The 16,285-nt window shown below is 40.1% G+C and overlaps 1 protein-coding gene across 9 annotated transcripts in view; it reads left to right on the plus strand.

Annotated features, from left to right (window-relative positions):
- The first annotated feature begins 276 nt into the window (after window positions 1-276).
- Window positions 277-16,285, plus strand: part of ANKS1B (ankyrin repeat and sterile alpha motif domain containing 1B) — a 404,144-nt gene continuing 388,135 nt past the window's right edge. For 2 of the 9 annotated variants that reach the window (XM_088532905.1, XM_088532906.1), the window contains exon 1: window positions 282-507. In XM_088532905.1, the coding sequence (XP_088389031.1) occupies window positions 374-507 (134 nt within the window). In that variant the 5' untranslated portion in view covers window positions 282-373. Of the gene's footprint in view, window positions 508-16,285 lie in introns of all 9 variants that reach the window. The other 7 variants (XM_088532908.1, XM_088532907.1, XM_088532910.1 and 4 more) reach the window with 6 other exon arrangements.

Raw genomic sequence — 16,285 nt, forward strand, 5'->3', positions numbered from 1 at the left:
TCTCCGCAGCAACGGGCCTGCTCGGGGCTGCGGCTCCTCCATGGCCGCCCGCCTCCCCGGCGCGCGGGGCTCGTCCCGCCGCCCCGCCCGGCTCCCCCGCCCCGCGCCGCGGTTCGGGGTGTGCGCATGGCGCGGGGGGGGAAGGTCCTTGATTGGCCTCGTTCCCCCCCCGCCCTCTGCTCTCCCACACTCCACCCAGAAATGATCCAGGGAAACTAGGAGGAGGTGACTCTCCTCCTCCCTCCTTCCTTCCCCGCTGCCGCCGCTGCTCCCGCTGCCGGGGAAGGCACTGCAGGAATCTCCGCGCCCAGGCGGGGGGATCGGGGGTCCGGGGGGCAGAGGAGGCCGCTCGGCGCGGAGCGCAGCCCCGGCCATGGGCAAGGACCAGGAACTGCTGGAGGCGGCTCGCACCGGGAATGTGGCCCTGGTGGAGAAACTCCTGTCCGGGAGGAAAGGAGGGATCCTGGGCACTGGATCCGGCGCTATCCCCCTCTCCAGCTTACTGAGGTAGGGACGCCGCTCCCCTTCCAGGCGCTGGGGAGACGAACCTCCTCTTTCGTGTCACCATCATCATCGCTCCTCTCATCCTCGCTCCCATCCCCGTGTTCTTCCCAGTGACAATAAATGGTTCACGCTCTCGCCGAGTGCGAGTCTTGGTTTAAAGTCACAGGCAGTCATTTTATTAATATAGTAATAGTGAATTTCGTGCCTTCAATGCGACACCAGGCACCTGCTCATTCCGTGTTACTAGCTCTGGTGCAGAACTTGTATTTCCATTCCTGGGCTCGTGTGCACGATTCAATGAATCACTCCCACCTTCCCTTTGATATTTCATCTTCAAATTACTACTTTTGATGTCTGATGGAGGTGTTAATCACGGAAAAGCTAATGCATGCTTGAAACTTGGGTAAAAAGCCATACACAGCTTTACCCCCCTCCCTTGCCTATAGCTGCCACCCTCACTTGTGGCCGAAATTAAGCATGTCAGAGTACTGGGTCTATAAAACAAAGAACAGGGATGTTTTTGGAGAGGCCTCTTACGAGGTCAAGGCAGAGGATGTGCAAAACTTGAGCAGGTTAGGTAATAGCAGCGTTACTTTAAATGGACCTGGGTTTCAGGGGAGCGAAACTGGGTTACTGGCCATGCTGGGTGAAAGGGCTCAACTTCAGGCATCCCTCGCATCTCATGCGATCTGCAGCAGGGCTCGGATGCTAAGTTTCACCGTGCTGTAAGTCAGAGTGTTATCGCAAGCGTTTACGACATTTGGCATTATCCAGACAAAGGAGGGCTGCAGCAGGGCGAGCGGGAAGCGCCACGGCAGGCACAGCCCCAAGGAGCCCAAAATGCTCCGAAACACTCTTGACCTAGAACTAGAAATGTTCTGTTTTGTTTTGGTTTTTTTTTTTGTCTGTAAAGAAAGAAGAGGCCTAGGGAAATGGAAATTGCTTTAATGAAAATGTCTTTGAGGTTGTTTTGCTGGTGCCTTCCTAGTCAATGCATTTTATGATTTCTAATATTCCTTCTAGGACTAAATTTAGTGTAGTTATCAAAATTATACCTGTTCAAACTCCAAATTCTTTTTATTCTAAAGGCATTTTTAGCGCTGTAGAAAACAACAGTCCAGATATTCAGTTTGCCCAAGTTCTGTGGTGTCCCAGTTCAATTAGCTGTTGAGCTATCCTCAGATCACCAGCCCACTGACCAAAATCGAAATGCACCATACGACTGCATTTTGTACCGCTGCCTTTGGAATAGCCTGCGCAGCTTGCCGTGCCAGCTAGTCAGTCCAATTCAAAAGATAAATGTCGCTCTTTAAAATGTGGTATCTGTTTTGGGTAAGAATGGAATTTATAATCCAATTCTCCCGGATGATTTGTGTGGTGACTTGATTTAGAGCTCGTTAGTGGCTCTGCTCTGTTCGTGCACTGTTACTTTCATGTTGTGTGGCACAGACGCTGTCTATCCAGAGGGAGTGCGTTTGCCTGTGTTCCTCCTTCTCCATTGAACAGAAGTGCGTTTCTTCATATACACAGAACACATTCACCACGTGTTTTGTATGTACGGATGGGTCATGACTGTTGTTCACGCTTGAGAATTCAAGTATTTCGCATTGTAAACTCAAGTATATTCTTTTTCTCTACTGGCACTTAGCTGAAATAGGAGAAAAGCAAAGGAAAACATGCACTGTTTTATTTGTAATATTCTTTAAAAAATCCTTTTCAATAAAGCATGCTTATAGCATCTATAAAGGTGACTTAAAAATTTAATTTACTGCTGCTATTTTTTTTTAATTTTAAAAAGTTGATGCATTTAGTAAGAGTTAATAATACATAAACATTCATGATCTAACATACTATTGAACATAATGCTTTTCAGAGGGAATGATGATAATTTCATTGATTTCACCAGGAAGGATTTTCAGGAAACACTTGTATGTGCTAGGGTTTAAACACATACCTTTTTATGGTTTTTAACATACCTTTGTGTGAAGAAGTTGCCTGATTTAACTGATGTTGGTAGTTATGGATATAATGGACCAAGTCCAGAATGACACGCAAAATGAAGCCAAAAGGGTCAGATATGTCTTAAGAGCACATGGAGACAAGAAAAGGGTATTGAAAGGAAGTCATACCAACATCTTGAGCCCGTTCAGGAAAACAACACTTTTACTACCAATAGTAAGGAAGAGCCATTGTTTTACTCTGTAAAAGTATGAGCTTGATGGCGGGAGAGCCTAAAGTTTTTTCATAGAGAACTAATTGAAATAGCCTTATATTTGTATTTCTTTCATAGTTTATTAGACTGAAAGCTAGTTTTGACATGTGTTATAATGAAGAACAAGCTAGAGAAAAGAGAGATGGGCATATTTTTCTTCTTTTTATAGAATGTGGGCTATAATAATGCCTTTAGAGAAATGCCAGATTTTAAAGCCATGGCAGAGTTGTGTCATGGGATCTCTAGGAGTTGTGCTTGATAGTGGCTCCTAATAATCTCATTGCTTGGAATTTTGTTGGGTTCCCCAAGCAGCGCCCCGGCACTGGGCCTGCCCCGGTGCGGTAAGAAAATCCCGTGTTGATGTTTCAGTGCCCTCCGGCCACGCTGCTGCTAGTGCGGGACTGGGAAACTTCAGGTGTTTCCACGTGCGCCAACGTCCACCGTGCCGTGCGGGCCTAGGGACCAGCCGGCGTTCCCGCTCTCCATGGTGCCTGAGCGCTGCTGGACCCAACTGGGCTCGGGTGGCCAAACCTCCCGTGGTTTGATGCATTTCTTTGTCTTTGGAAATTTGCTTGTGCTGTAATTACGTGCCCTGTAAATAAAATTTAATATTCACGAATTGACAAATGCACATCGATCGTCTTTGGAAACAGGGAACACACTCTATCTGAACTCTCATCTTCTATTTACATTTTTATAACCTTTTTTTTTTTTCCTCGCTCTTAGGATAATTTTACAGCATTTGGGAGGAAATACCAGGCAACTCTTTGTTTGGTTATTTAGTAGCTGAACAGTGATGTTGATTACTTAGTAAATCATCTAGCTTTCAAAGGGCTGTCTTTTCACTTAAAAGTCATTATGTTGAATTATGATCACAGTTTGGGACAACACCGCTCTGTTTAGGAAGGTTGTTTAAGCAGGCGTATAGGAATGCATGTAGATTCCTGTGGGAATTTAAGGACAACGTCCCATGTCCTCTGGAGCTAGAGGCCCGGCGGGATGAAGTAGCACCTGAAGTTGCACTTTAGCCTGTGTGGCGGCTACTGACTGCAGGCAGAGCAGCCGCGCAGGGCAGGTCTGGGATCTGGCCTTTAATTGCAAAACTAGGGGATTTTGAGATATCTTAGAAAAATGTAGAAGGTTTTTTTTTTTTTTTTTTTTTTTCTTTCCTTTGCTTCTTCTGGGATTGTTTTTCTTGGAATTGCCGCGCATTCATATATTAACTGTGTTTCTGAACTTTGCAAATTTTTTTTAATGAGCATAATAGATTGTAAAGCGGAGTGGAAATTTTTCACTTATTTTTTAAATGGTCTTGTATGATTGCAGCACAAAGTAGAAAAGCGGGGGCAAAATCCCATGCTTTACCTAACAGAATGTGTCATTCAGTTCCTGTATGCCAAGGCCTTAAATACACATGAAATAGTTAAAAATATACAGTAATATAAGAAAATACAAAACTCTTCAAAACAGTAATTTCTTTTACTTTGATTGACCAATTGAACTATGTTATGGAGAATATATAATGGATAATAGTTTTTATTTAATAGCTAGAGATGGTCTTAATTTCAGTAAAAACAGCCTTAAAGGTTTCCATAAATCTCTGAGATTTGGCACTAGGCAGCACATACAGCTCTTATACTGCAGCGTAAAGCAAAATGGCAAGCTTTTGATAAAGTGCGAACTTGTAGTCTTCTTGCAACTTGAACTCCGTTTTAAAAGAGCGCTGCATCCGCGTCAGGACGGAGCTACCGTGCGGCCGGGCATGGAGTCCTCGATCCCGACACAAATCCTCCCGCCGCTCCCGAGGGCTCCTTCCGTCCCCGTGCGGAGCCGCCTTCCCCTTCCCGGCCTGGCAGGGCCTGGCTCCGGCCTGGCTTGTTGCTGCTTAGCGCCGCTCCGCCGTGTTCAGCCCTGGCCCAAGATATTTCTCCTGTAACGTACAAGACACCCAGCAAGCAGGTTGCCAGTCTGCGAGTCGCAATCTGTTTCCTCAGCTGTTTCTCCCAGCAGCGTCTTGCTCGCAGCAAAGTCCCAGTTTAGCCCGATGGCCCCCGTGCGTGCCGGGAGCCGCACGAATTTACTGCTGTGCTTGTGCAGGGCCCCGTGATTCTTTCGGCTTCCCCTGCAAAATCAGATCGTGAAAGCCATTTGTAGAGCAGAAAGTGTTTAAAGTATTAAAGTACTGTATGAAGCTCTAAATAGAGTTTAAGAAAGCTGTTTTCACATTTTAGTTGAAATTACAGATGAATGCCAGTATCAATAACGATGCTAATTCTGCTTTTTGTTACATATTGCATTGTTTGGAGAGAAAAAAAGTAAAAAAGAGAGAAACAAACTTTCCTAGGCTGAAGTTCTCCCCTACTTCTGAGATTCTTTCCTGGTGATCCTAGAGCTAGTCCCATGTTTGTATCTTAGAAGTTGTTTATTTGAGACAAATAATAGACTGGCAAGGATGTTACGTGTAGGTCAACAGGGTACCCAATTAGTAAAATTATTCTAATTTTAGTTACTTGAATTAATAGGTGCAAGTTTTTGTCCTGATGTCTCGAGCACCACCAGCATTCCCAGATTCCCTATTTTTTTCCCTTATCCTGTCAAGAACGATATGGAGGAGGAATATTAAGTCTTTGGAAGATATATATTTAATTTTCCTCCTTTTGTCCATCAGTGTGAAATGCAAATTAATGATTACAGCAGCTGCTCAGTATTAGTGATTGTTGATTCCTGTCTTGAATCTGCATGTTTGCCCTTTCAAATACATGGGCTTCTTTTGAAACTTAATCTTCACTTTGTATTTTATATATTTTTTAGACTTATTCTCGTTTCTCATAAATGCTCTCAGTCAAAGTTTAGAGAAGTTTCTCTGTACTGAGTTCCTTGAATTTCTTCACAAGTTTGAAATATTTGCAATGTGTATAGGTAGCAGCATGATGAGTTTTCAGGACATCTGGTAGAAAACATACTATTGAGGGTTAGGCAAATTCAGGAAGTTTGTGTAATAAATATTCTGTAGAAGCTCAACGTGACCCTAGATTTGCAGCTCTGTAGTCAATCTCTGCAGATGAACTTCTGCCTTCTCCTTCTGCCTCCTCCCTCTGTGAATTTCTGAAGTCTGTTAGAGCAAATGTTGACAGTGGCCAGCAAGAACTGAGGATCTGCTCTAAAATCTTTTGCAGTCAGAGTATTTGCCAATACCAATAGAAAGAGTCAAGATACAGAACAGAGCAGTCCTGGGAGGACTGATGGAGTCAGGGAAGACTAAGACAGGAAATTTTACAAAATGGTTAAGGAGAAGGAAAGGAAAAAGAGGATGGCAGTTGATTTACCTGTAACTTCCAGTAATTCTGCAGAAGATAAGTGATTTTTAACTCTGCCATGGACCACGTCGATACATTTTGATTACCATCTTGCTTTCTTTCCAGGCTGACGTCGACCATTTTAGTCATTTGGTGATCCAATAGAATTAATCCTGCTTTCTACCTCTTTAAATTTGATGAATGATGTCGCTGGTTCTAAGTGGTGGTGTTACAGCAGAAACGAAGAGGGGAATAGAGTGAAGCAGAAAAGTGAAGGCTGATGTATTTTTAAAGATGTTATCTTGTGTCTTGTCAAGGTTAGAAATGTTATGATGAGCAAATACAGATGCTCTCAGGGCAAGCATTTTCACAGTGGCTGCACTAGTGATCAAGAAGGACAGATCACTGTTTTTGAAAGTCTCTGATCAGATTCTCCCCTTTGCCTCAGTTTAAGCTTTACGAATATTCATGATGGAGCCATTAAGGAGCAGGTAAAAGTGCTGGGTAATTTTTCATTGCATTCCTCACTAGTTGAAGCATTTTACAAGCTGCTTTGATTTATGCGACTGGACCACAATCCCTACGAGACGATGGAGCGCGGTGTGACCCGGCGCTCAGCAGGTCCCTCCCTTCGCCCCAGGGAGCGGCGCAAACGCTCCGCGGCTGGAGAGCCCCCGGCGCCCGGGGATGTCTCCCCGGCCATTGCCAATCAGAGCGCACATCCTAACCCTTCTTATTATTTCCAGATCAAATATTTTGACAGCTTTTTGGGTTATGTACGTAAAGCATAATACACGGTGTAAACTCCCGCCTGCTGCTATGACATTTTTGTGTACCTAGGTCCTTTGGGGAAATAGGGAATACGTTTTGTTTGAACTTTATAGCCTTTATGTGGTGACTTTTATTACTTTTTAATTACTCCCTCCTATTGACAGTATTTGCAATATGTTTGTTTTGCTTTTAAGATGTAGTATTGCAACTTTTCTGTACCTAATTTAATCTTTATTAATTTCTAATTATGTATAGCTATCTACTATAAGAAAGGTTTGGTGAAATTTAATTTCATGAGATTATGTTTTTATTAAAATCATTTTACACTATTTCCCATCCATTGCATACACATTTTCTAAGAAAAGAAAATGAGTTCCAGTTTAAGACACCAAATGGCAACCATAGGTGCTGATGTCCAAGCTATGTGTCCAAGTTCCCATTACAGCCAAAGTAGACCTAGTCAATACAGTAGTGGGAGCAAAGAGACCGATTCAGCTCATCCCCAAATAGGCACTAACAGATTTTATTTCAAAATAGACATATATTTATTTCTGTCACATTTGCTTGTCGAATTTACACCCTTGCTTACACCCTAGGCCAGACAAGTGTTGCAGTGGGTTAAGCTGTACAGCACTGGTGTTGTCACAGGACCTGGAAGGAGGCGCCTCTTAGGAAAGTGAAAAAGAGGACTCTTATAGATTAGATTTGGGAATATTTTTGGAATGTATATATTTTTTTGCACTGAATGTAGCTTGAGTTACAAACCTTCATTTTTTCCAGTGTGTTGGTTATTGGTAGTTCTGAAAGTTGACTCTGAATTTAATGTCTTTTATGTTTACTTGCTGATTTGACAGGGTCATTATTTTTGTTCTTTAGATGTCATTATATGTGAGCAACGATTCTGTTTATATCTAGGTTATTTTTGCAGTTTAAAAAACTCCTAATATTAGCAGTTTGACCCCTGAAGCAGGTCAATGATAAGGTTTGTTAAATGACATAATTTACTCTTATTTTTAGTTTTCAATTTTCTCAAGTAATTATTTATCCGCTTCCATATCCTCCTTGTCATCTATACAGCTAATTTGTCAGATTATGCTCTTAAGTAATTTGCAATCACTTTGCTTCCTGTTTGGTGCTCATCTATTGCCGAGCAGTATCTTACATAACCAAGTAACCTAACACTCTATTAGAGACCTTCTCACATAATGCACACAGGTAACATTTCAGAGAAATAAAGTACATTGTAAATAGAACATGTATATGTTACAAATCTATTATTTGCTGTTATTTTCCTTTTTTTCATGTACACCTCATAGGCATGTGTTCTGAGCGAGGTGTAGCTGGAAGATTCAGGTTGAAGAGGGAAGCAAGTAAGGAGAGCCTTGAATTAGGGGTATTTGAACTGACTGGGTGAGCTGACTGTATATAAAATCTGAAAAGGTTATTGCGCAAGGAAATGAATATTGGAACTGAGACTGGTTGGCTAAGGAAGGTAGCACTGGTGGATGTATAGAAGAGGCAATTTTAATGGACAGACAGCAAGGCAAAAGGAGTTATATTCAGAAGAACGAAGAGAGACTGTATATCCACTGAAATATGCTTTTAATTCAGAGCCTGACAATTCCATATTTCTCTGCTGTTAACAAATATCTGTGAAACTTATTGGCAAACTGTCTCATTTTCTTTAGTGTTAAAATAGATGCTAACAAAGTGCCATCAGTCACTCCATTAGTTTAAGTGGAAGAGCTTGTTGTGATGGATATAGATGTCCTAATTCATCTGGCAAAATTTTGCAAATTTGACACCATGTGGTGCAATGTCTGGAGTTTTAGTCTGCTTTTTTAGAGCAATTAGATTTTTTTTTTTTTTACCTACACAGAACTATGCTAAAAGATTGTTACCATCATAGAAAGTCAATCATTCAGAAGCCCTTAGTGGTAAAAATGAGGTTGGTTGTGCAGTTTTTATTCAGACCCTCCAGAGTGTAGACATTATATTTGTTTAATGATGTGATCACACACTCTTTTGCATAAGGCCCTTGCCTCAGTCGTGGCTCAGGACAGACAATTCTTATTGAATTCTTATTGAATTGTCAATTGAATTCAATATTTTTTTCTCCTTATGATTCAGTGTTTAGCCCTGAGCCTTATTTACTGCACACTGTTCCAACTCTGCTCTAGAAAAAGAATGATTAATTTTTCTCCTGGGCTTTTCTGTGGTATCTGTCACTATAGTTTCTGACTGCTTCACAACTTTAATGAGTTTATTTTCACAGTTCTCCTGTGACTGGGGAAGGGTGTTGATATCTACAGTTTTCAAAGGATAACTGACTGAAGCACAGTAAGGTTAAGGCGAGAAGTATCCACTGATTTTGGCTTTCCAGTTGAAGCTTATTAGGAACTCATTTTCAAGTGGTGTAAAAGCATAAGGAGGCTGTGCTGTGTCATTCTGAGGTAGATAAAGGTCTATCTGGCCCAATATCCTGTGTGTAGAAGTGGCTGGAAATTAGACGTTAAAAGCTGGTGTCTTGATAAGAGTATAAACACCAAAGCTTGTAGCAATACTTCCTCCAGCATGTTATTACAGCTTCCAACAATTTACAACAGCTTTCTGAGCCAGATGTATTGTCTTTGTATTTAATAGCTGCAGTGTATTTTTCTTCCATGAATTTGCTCAATTGGTCTTTGAAGCAATGCAAATTTTTACCATTCATAGCTTCCCACAATAAGAGTTTCACATCTTAATGAAGTGTTATGTGAAAAACTTTATACATTGCGTAGCATTTTACATGTTCAGACATAACTATTCTTGTACTCTGGTTGTCCAGAAAGTGGGGATCGTTGTTCCCGAATGTTTCTGAGAGATCTATTCAGTTGTTCCTGGCTTGTTCCTGGAGGACAAGCAGATAGAACACGCTTCCAACGTGCAACCTTCGGCTTTCTTCACTCGTTTAACTACATTCGTAAATATGAGCGCGCCTCCTAACTCATCTGATCTGCAAAAATGAAGCAGTTCTTAAAACACTTATCTCTGTTTTAGACTCTCAAGCCATTATAGACCCTTCAAAGACTGGTTGCAAAGGGGAAGATAATACAAAATCATGTAACTAGGGCTAATACATAATGTGTAAGAGGGATGAATTAGGACGAGCACTTTAGTCCTAGGATATATTAGAATTTCAGTTCTTGGCTTTGCAACCTTAGTAATACGCATTTCTGTCCAATATATATTTCTACCTGCTTTTACATTTAGCAAACCCCTCTTTAATGGGGCACTCCTAAAGACTACCAGTTTATTTTGCAGTATTTGTTTCTCCATTCCAGGACAGCAGTGCTGAAATCTTATTACTGAGGTGGAAATATGTATTATGAAGGCACTGCAGTCTTTTGTTCTTTTTAATATAGTACTATTATTAAAATAAGGTAATCAGATCTGGAAAGCTAGAGTTAACTCATATTCCATAATTCTACCATTCTTGTAAATGAACAAATTAAAAATCGTACCAAAGTAACTGGTTTATTTGACACTTCAGATGATTGCTATATGGACAACATAATTTATACTGACTTTTTAAAGGGTGGGAATGTATTTCTTTTGTATATTTTTAATAGATATTTCATTTTATGTGTAATGTAGTGTAAGATAATAGCTTAAAACAAGTAAATTTTTGCTGAAAAGAGAGATCTGGGAATTTATATAATTAAAAGGCTGGCAGCAACAAAAGCATTACGATATTAACTTGTGGGGGAAAAAAAGACACAGACATGCTGCAATGAGAACATTTTCTTTTCATTGTGTATTTTCTGTTGTTGAATATGTCTGATACAATCATGGAGACTCTTTGGCTCACTGACTAAAACCGTACCAATAATTCCTTCAGATAACATTTAGGAATATTTTTTGGGGTACTATTTCCTACACAATATTAGATCATTAGTCTCATGGCTAAACAAACTCCAGTCAGCTTTAAAATGTAAGGTGCTCGTTTAACTATGATGGTTAACGCAAGCTCTTGAATTTTGCCTTGGCGAGAGTTATGTGGTGGAAAAATGTTTTCTGTTGTTAGCTTGCAAAACATTCTTGGAGATGACGTTAATCATATGGTCTCTTCACAGCTGTGATCAAACCTGAGGGTATACAAGAGCTCATAAGACTCAGACACTCAGCAGCAATTTTGACAAGGTCCTTGCCACAGGAATCATTTAAGTACTCCACAAACATCTACGAATCATAGCCTCAGCAACACTTTGGTGGGTTTCCAATGCATAAATATTTTTTGCCACCAAATGAATGTTGTAATATTTACTTCTCCTCCCAGTCTTGCGTTAAAGCTCACCTGGTTATGCCAGGGCAAAGGCCCGGGAAGTAGATTCTGAGGAAAGAAAGGGAGGTTGATAAGAAATGTCCGTCTGGTAGCAGCCGAGGGAACATCCTCCCCGCGAGGCTGCCTGCCTCAGCGCGCAGGCTCCAGGGGGTACCTCGGCTCACGAGGAGCGCCGTGACGAGCAGAGCTTTGTCTTCCTTTCCCTCTGAAAACCATAGGGTTTCAGAGAAAACCCTATGGTTTTCAGAGAATTTCTTCTCCCCTTCTTTGCTCCTTTTTGTAATATAGCTTCCTTTCTTTCACTGTGACCACCAGCTCAAGAGGAAAAATCGAAGGAATGAAGAACCCTGATATTTATTCTGCCAACTCAAAAGGTAGAAAAAGAGGGCCTTGCTGCAGATACCCATTCCAAGGCCAGGGAGGCCCGTAAGAAAAATTGAAGGAAACCTAAACTCATGCTTTTGGAGAATGGAGGGATGTTACTAAGACAAAGACATATAAAGAGGGAACATAATCAGGGCAATATTAATTGGAAGCTTGAAGAACAGACTCAGTGGTGGGTAAAAGTGGTAAGAGCATTTCTTGGGCAGAGAGGTATATGCTCACTTTCAGAACCTTGCTCTAAGGCTGAGAAAGATTAAGAAATGGCAGGTAAGCTTATTTGGAGAGAGACAAGAAAAGGCACATAAGCTATTGGATGTTGTCGGATCTTTGCCCAGCAGATCTGTAGTGTATCTATCTGAATGAATCTGCAATTGCTACTTGGGAAAATGCCCAAACCAAAACCACCACCTCTGAAAAAAGGCAGCGGGAAGGAGCTGAGTCTCTTTGTGGTACTTCTGTTTAAATGTATTCTTGGACTGAAGAAACTCAGGAGAGAATGAGACAGCAGGTCTCTGGACTGCTCTTTAAAGGGTGGTGCCAAAGTGTCTAGACCTCTCGAAAGAAAGTAAAATGCTAGGCTTCATTTCATAGTGGTTCATTGCCCCAATTTCCTTTCAAACTATGCCTTTCCTAAATGACACAAGTTGTCTCCATTTCTGGGTAAATTCCCCTTCAGCTCTAAAGAAGAGCTTTTTCCACAAGCTCATCTCACATTTCACATCTTTCCAAGTTTCGCTTGACTTGTGAGATGCCACGGTGCTGTCAGTGGTGTCACCAGCCACCAGACAGCATGTACTCTTGCAGTCTTTTGGGCTTTTTGGGAAGTCCAAAATATATTTGAAATGTTCTCCATAGAAATGACATTTTTGGTAAAATGGGCAATTTGTAACATTCCTGAAAAGAATGTTGAGTTTGAGTGTTCTGGGATTTCCACTCACCATTTCATGCAGAGCAATCCACATGCCAAAGTAGTTCCAGGCAAAGACCTATTGTGCTACCACACTTATTGGCCATTGGATGAGCCACCTGCAAAGTGTAAAAAAAAAAAAAAACTCTGCAAGGGATTGATGTATTTTACTGTAGCTACAAAGCAGATGCTACCTTTCAAGCAGTTAGATAGATTGACACTTGCAGAGGGAGTTGTCAGGAACAGTTTAAATGAGGGTAGATTTATCAGAGCAGCTAAGGGGACGGCCCTGTCCCTTTTAGCATGGCTCAGTGCGTTCTTCTAATCACATGCAGTGCGAGTCGCACGCCCTCACATTCAGATCATTACAGGCAGATGCTTTATAGTTTTGATGGCAAATCTCTTGCCCTTTGCAACTCTATTAGGGTTCGTTTTTGTACACCCAAGCATACAGAACTTGGCAATAATAAAAGCAATTAAATACTTGTTTTTCATTTGAAGTTGGTTTACAAAATGTTTTTGATTGATTTATGAAGAATTAGTTTCTTTCTGAATGTATTTTCAATTTAGTTTTGATAGACACAGGGCAAAGAGTTTTAGCTAGATGTCAAAGTGTTGAAGAAATCTGTAAACACACAAATTGGACTAGATTCGTGGTTTCTGTACCTATACTGAAAGTTTTCAGAGAAGAAAATAATGACCTTACTTCATCTTCTTGTCTGAAATATAATCCTTCTGATAATTTTGTATTAAATTTCTCTGTCGAGGCTTGGAGTAATACAGTATCTGTTTTTTTTTTTTTTTTTCCATCATAATGAAGTGATTCTTTGACTTTTTTTGGAAATTTTTTTTTTTGGGGGGGGGGCAATAAGCATATACTCTGAGTAGTAATTGCTATACTTGAAAAGAAGTGTGCCCCTCATCCCTTAAATTTGATTCTCAGGCTCAGTCTGTCACCACATATCCTTAGCATCTGCACTTAAGCATCAATTCACATTTCAATTATATTTATTTTCTGCTCTTTTTGTTGCTCAGCAACATTTTGCTTTATACGCCTCGTATTCTTAGGGGTAGCTTTCTGCAGGATTGTTTTGTGCAATGACTTATTTCAACTTCTATTAAAAGTAGTAGGTTTTTGTTCCAAGTAAAGAAAAAATATTTTGACTAACTGGAATTAGAAATGTGTTCAGTAACTGGACACAGAACATTTAATGGCACAATGTAACTGGATACACTAAAGATAGTGTTATTACGTTTGTATGTGCTTAATATCACACGTATCAAATTCTGGTATCACTTTGATCGTTAGGTTCTCCTTTCCATTGGAAACAATACCAAGTTGTCTTTATGTGTTTCACTGTCAGTTTTACAGTCAGCCTCAGCTTCTCAGTAAGTCAGATCTCTTACAGTTTTTCTAAATAATTTAAGTGTTCACTTTATCTTCATCTTTTTCTGTTTAAGTAGTGATGTTACTTATAAATGCTAATGAAGTCAGGTTTTTATCCTGCAGAAAATACACAAGCAGGACAAAACATTATAGTCAGGACACTCACTTGACAAACAGACAGTGATAAAGTTGGAATGAAACTTTTCAAGTCATAATCTGAGTTTCATTGCCATTTAAGAAAAATAGAAACAAGCCTCAGAACCAACCTTAGTTTTATTCTTACATAGAGAAATAGAATTATGAAAAACTCAAAGAGTGGAAGACAAACACTTCACTGGACTGTTACTGCAATATGATGCAAAATGAATGAGATTTGTGTACACATGCCATTCAATCCTTTCTAAATTACTGTTCTAATCTACTTTCTTTTTGGTGAAAGCTTTTCTGAACTAGCAAGGAACATGTGAGAGCTTTCACGGTACCTTCAGAGATGTTCGCACGGTTTGAAGTGAACTGGCGATTTTCTCTCTCTCTCCCTCTCTCTCTCTTTTCTTTTTTTTTATGTGGACTTCATAGCAGAACAAAACACTTAACTGATTTCTTTTAAATAGTATGACTGTACTTCTAGAGACTTAGCAGCAACTTCACACTTTAGTGTGTATCAGTGATAGGTCTGACCCTGAACAAGATTTAAAACTGTTCCTTTCTCAGATGAGTACCAGTCCATTCTTATCCATGATGAAATACGTTATATTTATACTATAATTTTCATCAGCTGAAGTCATTCCTGTCCATAATGAATTCTAGCTGAACTGTTCAGGGAAAATAATGTATAGTAAAAAAAATAATATTATTGAAATATGAAAATTATTGAATTCGAAGATTTAGAGAGTAGAGATCTCTCTTAAGAATCTCCCTCTTATTACCTCTCTCCATCTCAAAAAGAATCAGATAAACCAAAGTCATATAAGAAAACAAATCGAGAAACATTGTCTAGTGAGCTGCACATAAATAGTTGGATGGAAAGACATAGTGAAAAAAGTTATGTGAAAACAGAAGTTATTGTCTTATTTTTTTTTACAAAAAAATTATTCTTCCCAGAGGATGAGTCAATTACAAGTATGATCAGATTAGAATAGGCCAAAGCTGCACATAATCCTGTGAAATATTAAAAAGGAAAAGAGTGAGATGGGAGAAGAGGCTTATTTTACTTAGAGTATGGAAATATGCTTGGTTTATGTGATTTTCTTCTAGGAATCAAAAGTGTTATAATAAGACTCTAAATATCCTAAAGAATTCCTTAAATATTTGAGTGTTTATACTTAAGTTCATGAGGGAATGAAAGCCTGTGGAGAAATAATTGATAGGAGTATGAGGCACTTCAGGCATTTATAAAAAAGCCTAAGCTCCAACTATCTCATATATTATATTATCTCAAGATAATTTAGATGGCAGTTGTAAGTAAGTGAAAAGAAAAAAAGCTGTGGCTGGGGATGAAGAGAGAGGTTTTGGATTCATGAACATTTGACTGACTAGGTGAGATTACTAGGCTGTGTTGGGTGGATATCACGTTGAAATGTTTTTTTTTAGTGTGTTGTAAGCAAAGAAGAATGTAAATTAACACACAGGTGCTTCAAATGTATGATGAAGTTGCTTTGGAATAAGCATCAAGAACACTAACAGTTTGTATAGAAAGTCAAGAAAAGTGGGAAAGGTAAGAGTTACTGACTATAACTTAGTGGTCTGTAACACAAGCCTAGGATTATGATTCACATGGCAAAGCTAATAGTTATGAGTATAGATGGGTATATTCTATTCCATTTAGAACAGGTAGAAACAGAAGATGTGGAAGGGTAGTTCTTGGCCATCAGTTTGTAGTTTTCTAGAGGACGAGGTAATTCACAAGGAGGGAAAAAGAATCTGTCTTGCAAAGAGCAAGGTTCTGCACTGCCTAAAGTCCATTTTTGGAAGATCTTACCTGTGGTAAGATATAGGCACAGAGCCACACAGGCACAGAAAGCAAGTTTGTGGTTGGAGCAGTTAGTATTTTACTACCTACAAGCTAATAAGTTATCTTAGATCCAGAAGCACCAAGAAGAAGCAACAGCTGCCTGTATTTCCTGTGGATCAAGTTATCTGCGGCAGGGTCAACGCCAAGAGCCATCTGGAAGGAGTGACATGGAGGAATGACACCAGCCTCAATCTTCACCCAAGCTGTAATTCTCCTAGACCGTAGCTAGCTCAAAGCACTGTAACTGCACTCGTTTGGCTAAGGAGCAATATTGGCTCCCAAATGGCTCCGTGAAAGGACAGTTAGGCTCTATGTTATTCAGTAAGTGTGGATGCCTAGTTTAAAATGCCTAAAACCGAATTTTGCAGAAGATCTATCTTCTGCTATTTACAAATGCAGAACACAGTTTATTCTGGCTACAATGGCCACAGTCAACACTTTTAAAGTCAAAAACAAGATAAGAAGTTGAGCACCCAGAAGATCAGGAAC

The sequence above is a fragment of the Tinamus guttatus genome, unplaced genomic scaffold (assembly GCF_059628265.1).
Source record: "Tinamus guttatus ecotype Peru unplaced genomic scaffold, ASM5962826v1 Tinamus_guttatus_pri_ptg000472l, whole genome shotgun sequence".
In the NCBI taxonomy this organism is placed as follows: domain Eukaryota; kingdom Metazoa; phylum Chordata; class Aves; order Tinamiformes; family Tinamidae; genus Tinamus; species Tinamus guttatus.